General features: G+C 46.6%; 1 protein-coding gene across 4 annotated transcripts in view; it reads right to left on the bottom strand.

Annotated features, from left to right (window-relative positions):
* Positions 1-13663, bottom strand: part of large2 (LARGE xylosyl- and glucuronyltransferase 2) — a 151605-nt gene that overhangs the window by 40279 nt on the left and 97663 nt on the right. For all 4 annotated transcript variants that reach the window (XM_042485237.2, XM_042485227.2, XM_042485245.2 and 1 more), the window contains one exon: positions 2009-2210. In XM_042485237.2, coding sequence (XP_042341171.1) covers positions 2009-2108 — 100 coding nt within the window. In that variant the 5' untranslated portion in view covers positions 2109-2210. The remainder of the gene's footprint in view (positions 1-2008; positions 2211-13663) is intronic.

Below are 13663 nucleotides of genomic sequence, written 5' to 3'. Positions count from 1 at the left end.
TTATTGTAACTGTAACGTTGTTGTATGTCAACCGCATCTCCATCACCATAGACCATCCATAGATCCATTAAAATGCCACAGTGTGCACATGTATCAAAAGAGGCACATTTGTTTATCAATAACACTCAAATGCATTTCAGGTGCGAAGCATGACTAAAATGCCACGAAGTATCATAATCACTGAACATCAATAATGTCATCTGGTCACACACTCATGAACATCTACACATAAATAGAGCTGATGGAAACACATCGTTTCATATTTTATTTTAAAACATTTGGATGGAAACAGTCTGATTATGCAACTCGATCATGTGTTAACACTGATTCTCTAGTTAAATGTCACATTTCAGTAAATTATGTTTGTCACTTCAGTTCATGCAGAATATCAGCTACTGTCGACACATTTATTGCACAAAATTAAATTTCAATCCCAACTTATAAGTTTCTGGCAAGAAATCCATAAAGAGCTCAGAAAAATGTAAATTCATCTGAATCTTCAATTTGCAATCCAAAGAATCACAACAGCTGCTTAATGGACCCGCAGTAAAAATCTTCATAACACTTTCCATAAAGACCACATTTATAATGCATTATGGGGGCATTCATAGTGAATTATAATGGACTGATAATGCTTTAAGACTGCACTCATAAACACACTCTTGTAGTGTATGGTAGGTATTAATGAGTTATGATGCAGCATGGACTATTATAAATTCAAGAAAATGAGTTACACTTTACTTAACACCAAAAATGAAACATTATGATGAAAAATAGATTATAATAAATGCATCCATATGTCACTCCCTTTACCTGACGCAAACTATGATAACTTATGATACTGCCTGGACTGTTATAGCACTCTATGAGTCCTTACTGCGGTTGATTGTTGATGTGTGTTTAGGTGAGTATAGGTATTTACAATGCATTATAAGCTCCATCAGTCAACCTCTAGTTTAAAAAAGAGCATGGATAAGACATTTGACACTTATAATTCATTATAAGGCATATCTATAATGTTTTATTACTGTTGATATGAATAAGCCTTTTGTGTGTTTGAGTGTAATCATAAAGCATTATGGATTAAATGAATTTCTTTTTTTAACTTCATTTTTCGCTTATTTTTCTTTTTTTTTTTTAAACTAATTTTCAGGTAATTTAAATTTTTTCTTTTTACTAAATTTTTTTCATTTCTCATTGCCTTCTTCCCACGTTGTACAAGAAATCAAGGCAATTTCCTTTCACAGGACAAAGCTTTGCTTTTATGCTAAATTACATCCTACAATTCTTCATTGATCGTATTTACTTATTATGTATTCCACACAGGTGCTCTGTCATGCAAAACGGGAAGGATTTATAATCATTTTTGTTGTATTAGCCCGATCGTGGCCCTCGAGAAAAGAAGGTTATTGAAATAATCCTGTGGGGAACATCAATCTGGTCAGAAGTTGTTTTAGTTCAGTGTAAGTGGACTCTGTGTGTGTGTGTGTGTGTGTGTGCGTGCGTATGTGTTTTTGCGCATGTGTGTGTGTGTCCATGTGTTACAAAAGCTCTTCCAGGAAACAGCATGGCAGCATTGTGGCAAAGAAATTCTCTGATGCGACCCTGCTGCCGTGATCCAAACAAAAGCGCTGACTGCGGCTCGCTGGTGCGGCCTTGGTGGTTCCCCGGGATGTCAGGATGAAAAATCAAACTGAGCAGAAAATAAGCTCTGTGTGTTTAAAATTTTAACTTAATAGTCGGATCGAAGAGGAATTGAGCTGAGTCGTGAAAAACTGTCTGATAATTGATGTTTTCTGTTTTTGCTGATTGGATTTCTGCAACTCTATCTGATCCAAACCACAGCTCCAGGCTTTTATTATAAACCAGCTTCTGAATTTTCAAACCCAATCTCCATGAAAACCACACAGTGAGCTCACTCACATTCAACTGAAGAATGAGAAATTTCTGGCAAAACAAATTTTTCCCTTTAATGCTTGCATATGTCTGCAAATTGGCTTGTACTCACTCTCCAGGTTGCCAGCCAGCAGGTAGAGCCAGGTGAGCAGCACAACGGCTGTGAGAGACGCCACCAGCAGTTTCAGGCGCCCACGGCACAGCAGGTTCATGATGGGATGGCGGCGCTGAGGGCTCTGAGGGTCGGGGAAAGGGGTGTGGGGGTGGTCAGGTGGGGCTCACTCTCTCGGTGGGTCCCTGCAGCATCCTTTCATCTGAAGACAGAAAAACGTGGAAAGAGTAAAAAGATTGACCTCAGTCAATGTACAGCAAAAATATACATCTGACCAAATAATGTTTGTCTCTTATTGAGTCTGAGTCTGCTTTTCTATTTCTATTTTCTATCTCTGTTTCTTATTTCTGTTTCTTATTTTAAAATGTGATAATGGGACCTGTTTCAACATGACACAACATTTCTCAATAATTTTCTGGTCAGTTTTTGTGATTCTACTGGTGGGTTGTGGTCTAAAATTGGCCCATGGAGCTATTATGAAGTAGCTGATAACAGATCCATAATTTCAGAGAGCCTATCCCAGCTGTCATTGGGCGAGGAGGGGTACACCCTGGACAGGACGCCAGACTATGGCAGGGCTGACACATATAGACTGACAACAATTCACACTCTCGGTCACACCTATGGGCAATTTAAAGCCACCAATCAACCTGCATGTCTTTGGAATATGGGAGGAAGCCGGAGAACCTGGAGAGAACCCACGCAGACACGGGGAGATCATACAAACTCCGCACAGAAGGGGCCACCGGCTCAAAGTCTGTACCTTGCCCCAACCCAGTTTTGAACCTAGGACCCTCTTGCTGTGAGGCGACAGTGCTAACCACCACATCACTGTGCCACCCCAAATAGGAATCAAGGTAGCCTTGATCACCAAAACGGGACATTAACAAATAAAAACAGAGAGAGAGAGAGATTCAAAAACAACTCAGAATTCCTAATAATTATGCAGCATTTTTTTTGCCACAGAAAATTTTACATATTCCACATTTTACCATCTGAGACATTCATAAGCCAGGCAAACATGACTTTCTGATATTTCATATAAAAAGTGTCTCAAATCAGAAACACATTCACATATGGTAACATGAATTTCACATGTGAAACGGGTGGTGGTAGGACCCAGATGCAGTACAACAATAGCCTCTTGCAGTTGGTAATAACTTTTATTGTCACCAACACAGAAATAGCTCAGCTTACAGACAAAGAGTTCGTTCTTCGTGCCGGAAGCACTAGCAGTGTCTCTGGGATCGTCACTGAATGAAGAAACGAAGCTTGTACCCTCAGTGGCTGGCGGGGAGGAAACCCCGTAGCTCCACGAGCCGTCTCCACGTGCTGGAACGCCGACTGGGATCGAGCTGAGGGATGGTCTGGAACAAGCAGGGGTTCGGTAACCGGGAAGTCCGTCCGCGGGAGCAACAGTACCGACAGGGATCAGGCAGGAGGATCGTCTTAGCTGAGCGAAGGAGTCTTTATCAGTGGAGCCGTCAGTTTTCCGGAACGCCGAAACTGGAAACGTGGTCGAGAACAAAGAGCAGGTAGGTCCGGGGGGAGTCAGGCGAGGAGGGCAGGTCAGGAACAGGCAGAGTCGGCAACGGGTGATCTGACGGGGAAACGCTGGAAAGACATGCATAACGCAGAGGAACAATCTGGCAGTGTGTGTGTGTCCTGGAGTGTCTTATATACTGCACTGATTGATGATGAGCTGCAGCTGAGGGGAGAGCAGGCTGCAGCAGTGGGCGTGGTCAGCAGGTAGAGTGGAGCAGAGGGAGGGTGTGTGTGTGTGTGTGGAAAATTACTGACAGCAGGTAGGAGGAAACAGACAGCAGGTCCATGACAGAACCCCCCCCTCAAGGGACGGCCCCCGACGTCCCAAAACAGGAACACCCAAGCCGGGCGGGAGGAGGGGGTCAGGAGGAGGGACCGAAGTCCCCCGAAACACCGGAACCCACGTCGTCATCGTCGGAGGAAGGAACGACCAGCGGCCGCGAAGCAGGAACCCCCGAGCAGGATCTCAGCCCAGACGTCCCGGGAACAGGAGAGGAAGGGACCGGAACAGGAGCAGAGGAACGCCGCCCCCGGACGGCACGAGTGGGCTGATCAGGATGCAGGCGGTGGAAATCTCTCACCAGCTGGTCGTCCAGGATCTGACGAGCCGGCAACCATGACCTCTCCTCAGGACCGTACCCCTCCCAGTCCACCAGGTACTGGAGGCCCCTCCCCCGGCGTCGGGAACGGAGCAGACGTCGTACGGTGTACGCTGGAGCCCCGTCGATGATCCGAGGAGGGGGAGGTGGCTGGGAAACGGGCTGGAGAGGACTGTCCTTAACCGGCTTGATCCGGGAGACGTGGAATGTGGGGTGAATCCGCATCGAACGGGGTAACCGGAGCCGGACCGCCATGGGGTTCACGATGCGATCGACCGGAAATGGACAAACATATTTGGGGGCCAATTTCCGGGAGTCCACCTGAAGGGGGAGGTCCCTGGTGGAGAGCCATACCTTCTGCCCCACCCGGTAGGACGGAGCTTGGGAGCGGCGGCGGTTGGCAGCAGCAGCGTAGCGATCGGTGGCCCGGAGTAGAGCGGTTCTGGCCTGCGACCAGGTTTGGCGGCATCGCCGGATGAACGCCTCCACTGACGGGTACACCGTGTCTTTCTCCTGGTCAGGAAACAGAGGAGGCTGGAAGCCATAAGCGCACTGAAAAGGGGAGAGTCCTGTGGCGGAGCTGACCAGGGTGTTATGCGCATATTCCACCCATATGAGCTGGGAGGACCAGGAGGCCGGATGAGAGGAGGCCATACACCGGAGAGCCGTCTCCATCTCCTGATTCATCCTCTCGGCTTGGCCATTGGATTGGGGATGATAACCCGAGGACAGACTGGTGGAGGCTCCCAGGAGACGGCAAAACTCTCTCCAAAACGCCGACGTGAATTGGGGACCACGATCAGACACCACGTCGGTGGGGAGTCCGTGGAGTCTGAAAACATGGTCGAGCAGTAAACTGGCAGTCTCTTTGGCGGAGGGGAGTTTTGGCAGAGGCACCAAATGTGCCATTTTACTGAAGCGATCTACCACTGTCAGGATGGCAGTGTTCCCTCCTGACAGTGGCAGACCGGTGACAAAGTCCAGAGCAATATGGGACCAAGGACGATGAGGAACAGGGAGGGGCCTCAGGAAGCCGGCCGGGGCTTGGCGAGGGGTCTTGTTCCTACTGCAGACGGGACAAGCGTGATTTAAAACCCCTGGTATCCTCATCCAGGGTGGCCCACCAGAATCGTCGTTGAAGGACCTCCTTGGTCCGAGCTATCCCCGGGTGACAGGTAAGTCGAGAGTCGTGGGCCCACTGCAAAACCTCCGACCGGAACTCCCGGGGGACGAACAGGCGATCCTGAGGACATGAGCTGGGCCCCGGCTGATCCTCCAGAGCGGCCTTGATCCGCTCCTCGATCTCCCAGGTGAGTGTGGCCAGGAGACGAGATGAGGGAAGGATATTGTCTGTGTGAGGAGAGTCTTCCTCTCCCACCAGAAACTGTCGAGACAAGGCGTCTGGCTTGACATTTCGGGAACCGGGGCGATAGGAGAGCGTGAAGTTGAAGCGGGCGAAGAAGAGGGCCCACCGGGCTTGGCGAGAGTTCATTCGTTTGGCTGAGCGGATGTATTCGAGATTCTTATGATCAGTCCAGACGAGGAAGGGATCCCTGGTTCCCTCCAGCCAGTGTCGCCACTCTTCCAACGCTAGCTTGACAGCCAACAGTTCCCGGTTCCCGATGTCGTAATTCCTCTCTGCTGGAGACAGACGCCGGGAGAAGAAGGCACAGGGGTGCAGTTTCCCATCCTCAGCAGAGCGTTGGGACAGCACTGCCCCCACTCCCACATCAGAAGCATCCACCTCCACCACGAACTGCCGGTCTGGGTCAGGGATGAGCAGGATCGGAGCCGAACTGAATCGGTCCTTCAGGTGCTGGAAGGCCTCGCCCGCAGCTGTGGTCCAGCGGAACTGGATCTTGGAAGAGGTGAGGGCGGTGAGAGGAGCGGCTATCGTGCTGTAGCCTCTGATGAAACGCCTGTAGAAGTTGGCGAACCCCAGGAACCGCTGCAACTGCTTGCGGGAGTCAGGAACGGGCCAGGAGGACACAGCGGAAACCTTGGTGGGGTCCATCTCCATGTGGTTGTGGCTGATGATGTAACCCAGGAAGGCGACGGAAGAGGTGTGGAATTCACATTTTTCCGCCTTCACGAACAGAGAGTTTTCGAGGAGGCGCTGCAGAACCCTCTGTACATGGTGGATATGTTCAGGCATGGATCGGGAGAAGATCAGAATATCGTCAAGATAGACGAAAACGAATTTATTCAACATGTCTCCGAGCACGTCGTTGATGAGGCCCTGAAACACGGCGGGAGCGTTAGTTAGTCCAAAAGGCATCACCAGATACTCATAATGTCCTGTGGGGGTATTAAACGCCGTTTTCCATTCATCCCCCTCTCGGATGCGGACCAGGTGGTAGGCGTTGCGGAGATCAAGTTTCGAGAACACGGTGGAACCTTGCAACAGCTCGAAAGCAGAGGCGATGAGAGGAAGAGGATATCGGTTCTTTACCGTGATGTCATTCAGACCTCTGTAGTCGATGCACGGCCGGAGTGATCCATCTTTCTTCCCCACGAAGAAGAATCCGGCCCCGGCAGGAGACGAGGAGGGTCGGATGATTCCAGACGCCAGGGACTCGGAGATGTAGGTCTCCATGGCCTCCCTCTCTGGTGCAGATAGCGAGAAGAGACGGCCCTTGGGAGGAGTAGACCCAGGCAGGAGATCGATGGCGCAGTCATATGGTCGATGGGGTGGCAGAGATGTGGCCCTGGACTTGTTGAAGACCTCCCGAAAGTCGTGGTAATCCGATGGCACCCCGGAGAGGTCTGGAGGAGAACCGGCACTGGCAGGCGGTGTGGGCGTGATCTGTTGTTGGAGGCAGATGTGCTGACAGGAAGGACTCCATGACAGAATCAACCCCGTGGCCCAGTCTATATGTGGATTGTGGCGCCTCAACCATGGATATCCAAGAATCAGAGGGACTTTGGGAGAATCCATAACGTGAAACTGGATGGTCTCACGATGTTCTCCAGCCAGGATCATGGAGACAGGAACGGTCTGGTGGATGACCGTTCCCAGAAGATGTCCATCTAATGCGTGTGCCGGAACGGGACGTGGAAGGGGAACCTGCTCGATCCCCAGCTGACGGGCGAGTTCTTGGTCGATGAGGTTGACGTCGGCCCCGGAGTCAACGAAGGTGGCGAGAGTGTGGGACCCTTCGTTAACCAGGAGCTGAACGTGGAACAGCGGACGAGGACGTGGGACAGAGTTCTGGGATCGGCTCAGCAGGATGCCCCTCTCGACTGCTGAGCCCTGCCTTTTACCGGACATTTGGTGACAAAATGGCCGGCCTGACCACAATACAGGCAGAGATTTCCTCGCCGGCGTCTCTCCCGCTCCTCCGAAGAAAGCCGGGTCTGCCCCACCTGCATGGGCTCTGGGCCCCCTGGAGCTGACACTGGAGATGACTCGGGACTCATTGGAAATCCGGGTTGACGAACCGGAACACGATGAGCCCCCTCCTCCCGGCGTCGCTCCCTTTTCCTCGCCTGAATGCGTTTGTCAAGCCTCGTGGTGATCTCAATGAGTCCATCCAGGGAATGAGGTAGATCAAACGACACCAGTTCGTCTTTTATATATGGGGCTAGACCGTTAAGAAAAGCGTCACATTGCGCGACCGAATTCCAATCGCTCTGTCGAGCTTGAGTTCTGAATTCGATCGCGTAGTCTGCCACTGTCCTGTCCCCCTGCCGTTGATTCAGAAGACCCCCAGTAACATCGGGGCCCAAGGAGACGGGACCAAACACCTTGCGAAGCTCCTCAGAAAAGGCTTGAAACGACGCACAGGCTGGCGTGCCCCTCTCCCACTCCGCCGTTCCCCACAAGCGTGCTCTGCCCGTGAGGTGATTTATGGCGAAGGCGACCCGAGCCCCCTCCGTGGCGAACGTGCGAGGCTGCAGGGCAAACAGGATCGAGCAGTTTGTGAGAAATGGATTGCACCCCTCCGGATCCCCGGCATAGCGTTCTGGCGCTCCCACACGCGGTTCTGATGCCATGCTGGGTGGTGGAGTCGGAGGAGGAACAGGAGCGGCGTGCTGGGTCAGTGACGTAGCCATCTGTTGAACCTGGTTGGCTAGTAGAGTTAGCGCTCGCTCCAGGGCTGATGCGGACTGACGCGCCTCTGCCGCGTTGGAGGTTAGCTTAGCCTCGTGTTGCTGGAGCATTCCCTCCACGCGGGTTAGGCGGGATTGCAGAGCATTGGAGTCTGCTGGGTCCATGTCTGGCCAGATTGTACTGAAACGGGTGGTGGTAGGACCCAGATGCAGTACAACAATAGCCTCTTGCAGTTGGTAATAACTTTTATTGTCACCAACACAGAAATAGCTCAGCTTACAGACAAAGAGTTCGTTCTTCGTGCCGGAAGCACTAGCAGTGTCTCTGGGATTGTCACTGAATGAAGAAACGAAGCTTGTACCCTCAGTGGCTGGCGGGGAGGAAACCCCGTAGCTCCACGAGCCGTCTCCACGTGCTGGAACGCCGACTGGGATCGAGCTGAGGGATGGTCTGGAACAAGCAGGGGTTCGGTAACCGGGAAGTCCGTCCGCGGGAGCAACAGTACCGACAGGGATCAGGCAGGAGGATCGTCTTAGCTGAGCGAAGGAGTCTTTACCAGTGGAGCCGTCAGTTTTCCGGAACGCCGAAACTGGAAACGTGGTCGAGAACAAAGAGCAGGTAGGTCCGGGGGGAGTCAGGCGAGGAGGGCAGGTCAGGAACAGGCAGAGTCGGCAACGGGTGATCTGACGGAGAAACGCTGGAAAGACATGCATAACGCAGAGGAACAATCTGGCAGTGTGTGTGTGTCCTGGAGTGTCTTATATACTGCACTGATTGATGATGAGCTGCAGCTGAGGGGAGAGCAGGCTGCAGCAGTGGGCGTGGTCAGCAGTGGAGCAGAGGGAGGGTGTGTGTGTGTGTGTGGAAAATTACTGACAGCAGGTAGGAGGAAACAGACAGCAGGTCCATGACAACATGTGCATATTGAGTAAGGGACAATTTTGTCAAATTGAACTATGACAAAAGTAGGTGGGTTTCCTTTACAGATTTGCACAAAACTTGCATTATTTGAAAATGTTGATAAAACACAGTTATGAGATGACTGTTTCCACTGACTGACGTTCTGCAACTTCTGCTGTGGTGATGACATTCCAAGAAGCATGGTGATGGTTATGGAGCCACAATGGAAAGGCAAGCCCCTTATACGCGGGAGCAGCCACATATGAGGGATTTCTGGGAGGTGATAGTCCATGATTTCACAGAGGAATTGTGGATTCAAAACTTCAGGATGATCGCTCGACTTTTAAGAGTTATGTGATGCAATAACAGCTCTTGTAGCTCCTGCTGCATCATGAGGGAGCCAGTTCCTTCTGACAAGCACATAGTCATAGCATCATGTGACCTAGAACAGCCAAAGTGTTTCCATTGCAGTTTTGCACTTGGTTGGTTGGTTGATTGATTGATTGATTGATTGATTGTTTTTTGGGTCAATCACACAAACTGACAAGTCACCAAAAAATACAGTTTCAGGTTTTACCTAAGGCTCATTTAAAGCTCAGTTTTAACCAAACTATTATGCCTGCTCCAACAAAAAAACCCACAAACACTAAATAAATAAATAATAATATAAAATCTGCAACAAAACAGGTACCCTCCAGAAGCACAACTCCTGTTTTTCATAGTCATCCAGCTAAAAGAGATAAACATAAATGGATGTCATATGAAGCAAAAATGAAATCAAAATTTGACCATACACCAGGGTACTGATGTTGACACTTAATTTTGGTTCTTTGACTAAATAAAGGTAATTTTACTGAAAAAGGACTTATCTTAAGTCCTTATAAACAGGATAGTGCGACCAAAAGTAGACCTTGTTCTTAATTTAACCAGCTCAAACAACAAACTGAGACTGCCCTCCTCTGCAATGGCATCAAAGCTGCTGGTCTGTGCACACATGGATCTTTGTCTTTTGTCAATAATAAACGACTTATAGTCCTACACTTTCCTTCAGAAACACTTTACGACCTTTACATGATGTGTGCATTACTTTATAAGCAATTTGGAGGACGCAGTGAAGAGCAGATAACAGCGAGATGAGAAAGATACAAAACACGGTCGACCTTCAGAGTTTATATGAAGAATCTTCAACGAAACATTTCAAAGAGCAGATGAAGAGGCAGAGAGGTGAGAGGTGACAACTCAAACACAACAAAGAACACAACAGAGCTGGGGACTTTCAACACTTTGTTTTCTTGATTCTTTAGAAACTTTCTAATACGTCAGTCAGCAACTGCAGGATAAATGTTGCACTGACGACACAGTCCTGCTCTATATGTCTCTGCCAGGACGTTCTGCCATTGAGGCTCTCTTCTCTTCTCAGCAGCTGAATCAGCTTCATGTTGAAACACAGAAAAAATCATCATCACTATCTGTGATGTTTGATGGACACCTAAAATAATTATAAAATCTATTGTGGATAATCATGATCCTCAGAGGATGAACCTCACTGGCTTCCCTTCAAAGGACAACGTCATAAAAAGAAATACGATTATACAATTACTACAATTATTTACATAATTTTGATAATTATGTTTGTTTCTTCATACCATACACCACCGTAAAAATCAAGGGTACATTTAATTTGAAGAAAAACAGCATCATTTTTACAACTTATTGGATTTACAAGACAAAATCCATTTTTTTGTTCTTTCCTCTGATTTAAGGCTGATGAAATATATTGTCTGATGATTTTTATAAAATGAAATAAAATAAAATAAAATATTATCTGTGTCGCAGAGGGGGTGTCTTCACAATGCACGGCATAGGAGATGGAAAGTGATACTGAATGTGGGGATTCAGCACAAGACGCTGACACCAACCAGCCTGCTCAAAACAATGAGGAGCTCATACCCAAAAGAGGAGCTTCTTCTGTGCTTTATTATTAGTTTTATATATTATTTATTAGTTATTTATTTACTTTTATACTCTACTTCATTGACCATTTTATCAGTATTTTATTAAACTTTATTATAGCAGTACTTTATATCTTTTATGGCTGTAACTACTTTATTTGTAACTTTGTGATTACAGTAGTTTAGAGGATATTTCAAAGTATTGATATATTGCCATATAGCCTAATATTTTGAGATGTTATTTTAAAGCCATATTGCTCAGCCCTTTGCCGATTCCTTCAATTGTGCACCGTTCCCCTCCTTGATTCCTCAGTTCTTTCCCTATTTTGTAGTAAATAACTAAACTGCTTTTATTGGGGAAATGTATTGAAGTAAAAGTGTACATTTTAGTGGCGTAAAAGTGAAAGTTGACAGATGTATAAAAACAAGAAATACAGATATCAGAAAAAAATACTCAAGTACTGTAGCAAAGTATTAACCAGTATAACAGCACGACCTCACATGTGATGTTGCTTAAATGTCCTTTCCTCTACTGCTATCCTCTGCTGGTGATGCTGATCTAAGAACAGCTAAGCTTTCAGGGTCATATGAGCACAGCAGCTGCTGACAAATTTACAGAGGGTTTTAGTGTTGTTTTGGTTTTTTTTGTTTTGTCTTGTTCGTGGTGTGTGATTTCAGCTCTCCTCACTACGTGCGTGTTCCTGGCTATGTTCTTTAGTTAAACCAGTGTTTACTGTCATTGCACTGAAATTGGTCTCAGCTGCTACATTTCTGTGTCTATGATTTTTGAACGCTGATGGAAAGTGTTGGAGCCAGAAACAACTCAGTTACAGTTTAGGGAAGCTCAACACAAGAATCTGACAATCTGTAATCATCTGAAATCTAAAAAAATAGGGTTACTACAGCTTGAGAGTAGTTAGATTGACCACTTTTTCAAATGTTTTTAATACCACTCAGAGAAGTTTAAAATGAAACTTAAGACCAATTTGCAATGATCAAAATATATGAACCATCATTTATTACTTAGGATTAGGGACAGTTTTGTTGTATGTTTGTTGTGACATTAAAGATTACTTTTGGGGGGAGTACCTGGTGTTTTTTTTCTGGGCAATTTTGTGTTTTTCACTGTATGTGGGATTCCACTGCCATGATTCCGATCTTGCCAAAATAAGAAAAACTATGTGCATGAAATACAACAAGCCATGTATTACACGCCTTGTATCGGTTTAAACTATGTGATAAAATCTTAGTTTAACTGACGATTTTCATTGAATTTGCAGTTTCCCATGTCGTCCAGGGAACATTGATAACTAGCCAGCAGAAAGTGGATCCTCTGAGCATCCTAACCAGGATGCTCAGAGCAAAGTGCAAAGTGTTGCTGGTTCCACTATCCTGATCTGCATGATGTTAAAGTGTGAGGCATTCTGTAAACAACAACAAAAACAAACAAACAAAAAATAAATTTTTGATCTTACAACACAAGGTCAGTCATTTTTAACTGAAAAGGGATTTCAGTCATTTCAATACCAATTAAGACCTAATTTTAGAGGATGTTTTTTTTTTTTTATTAGCTTTTAATTTAACTTTGAAAAAGTTTTTGGGAAAACAATATCATTCCAGGCTCTGTGTAGTAGCTGTTCTGGTGCTTTCAAATATATCACGTGATAAAGTTTTTACAACAATGAATTGATCAAAATTTATTGCAAATGAACCATTTCCAAGTATAGTCAAGTCAGTCACAGCATACGACATCCCGCTGCGCTTAGACCATCATATCGACTGAGGAAAAACTCCCCCCCAAAAAAACCCTGTAATGGGGAAAAAAATGGTAGAAACCTCAGAAAGAGTGACTGAGGAGGGATCCGTCTTCCAGGATGTAACAAATTGTTTAACTTTGTAATCTTAAATTCAATCTCTCTTGTTGTGCAGAACCTCTGGGGAGAGGAAAATGACTGATAATTTGCAAAATATATTTAAAGCTAAAAGTGATTTCCAGTTAACGAAAACATTACAAGGTAGAAAAGTGGCTCCTTATTAAAAGCACTGTGATCATCTGCTGTCAATGTGGATCAAAGTGAGTGCAGGAATCTGCTCCAGCACTCTGCTAGAGCAGACTTTCCACTTACATGGAGATGATTTATGAGTTAATTAGTGAGGCTGATGTATGCGCTGGATGTCGTTAAGAGCAATGAAAGGTGCTGAGATGGGAGGAAAAGTGAGAAGAGAAGAGAAAAGGAAGGAACAGAGAGATGGGAGAAAGAGATGGAGGATGATAAGATGAGGGGGAAGAGAAAGAAAAGAACACACTTAGAGAGGACAGAAAGCTGATGGTGAAAATAGACGAGAGGAGGTGAGGAAGGAAAAAATGCAGAGGCTGTGTAATAAAGAGAATAAAGGACGATTTAGGCAACAGAGAGGAGATGAGAGTGCACAAGAGGTGAGGAAAAGAACAAAGAGCAAGAAAATTCAAATGGAGAAAAGCCCCCATCTACTTTTCTTTCCTAACTGCCCAAGGAGTTGAAATTGAAATGGTACACCTGTAAGTATCATGGTATTACTGTTGACCAAACTTTGTTATTCAGACCTCAAATTGATAACCTTGTTT

This window comes from Plectropomus leopardus, chromosome 1 (assembly GCF_026936395.1).
Source record: "Plectropomus leopardus strain MGB_pleo_1.0 chromosome 1, ASM2693639v1, whole genome shotgun sequence".
NCBI lineage: Eukaryota > Metazoa > Chordata > Actinopteri > Perciformes > Serranidae > Plectropomus > Plectropomus leopardus.
The sequence above is the reverse complement of the archived record's forward strand: the minus strand, read 5'-3'. Positions and strand labels throughout refer to the sequence as shown.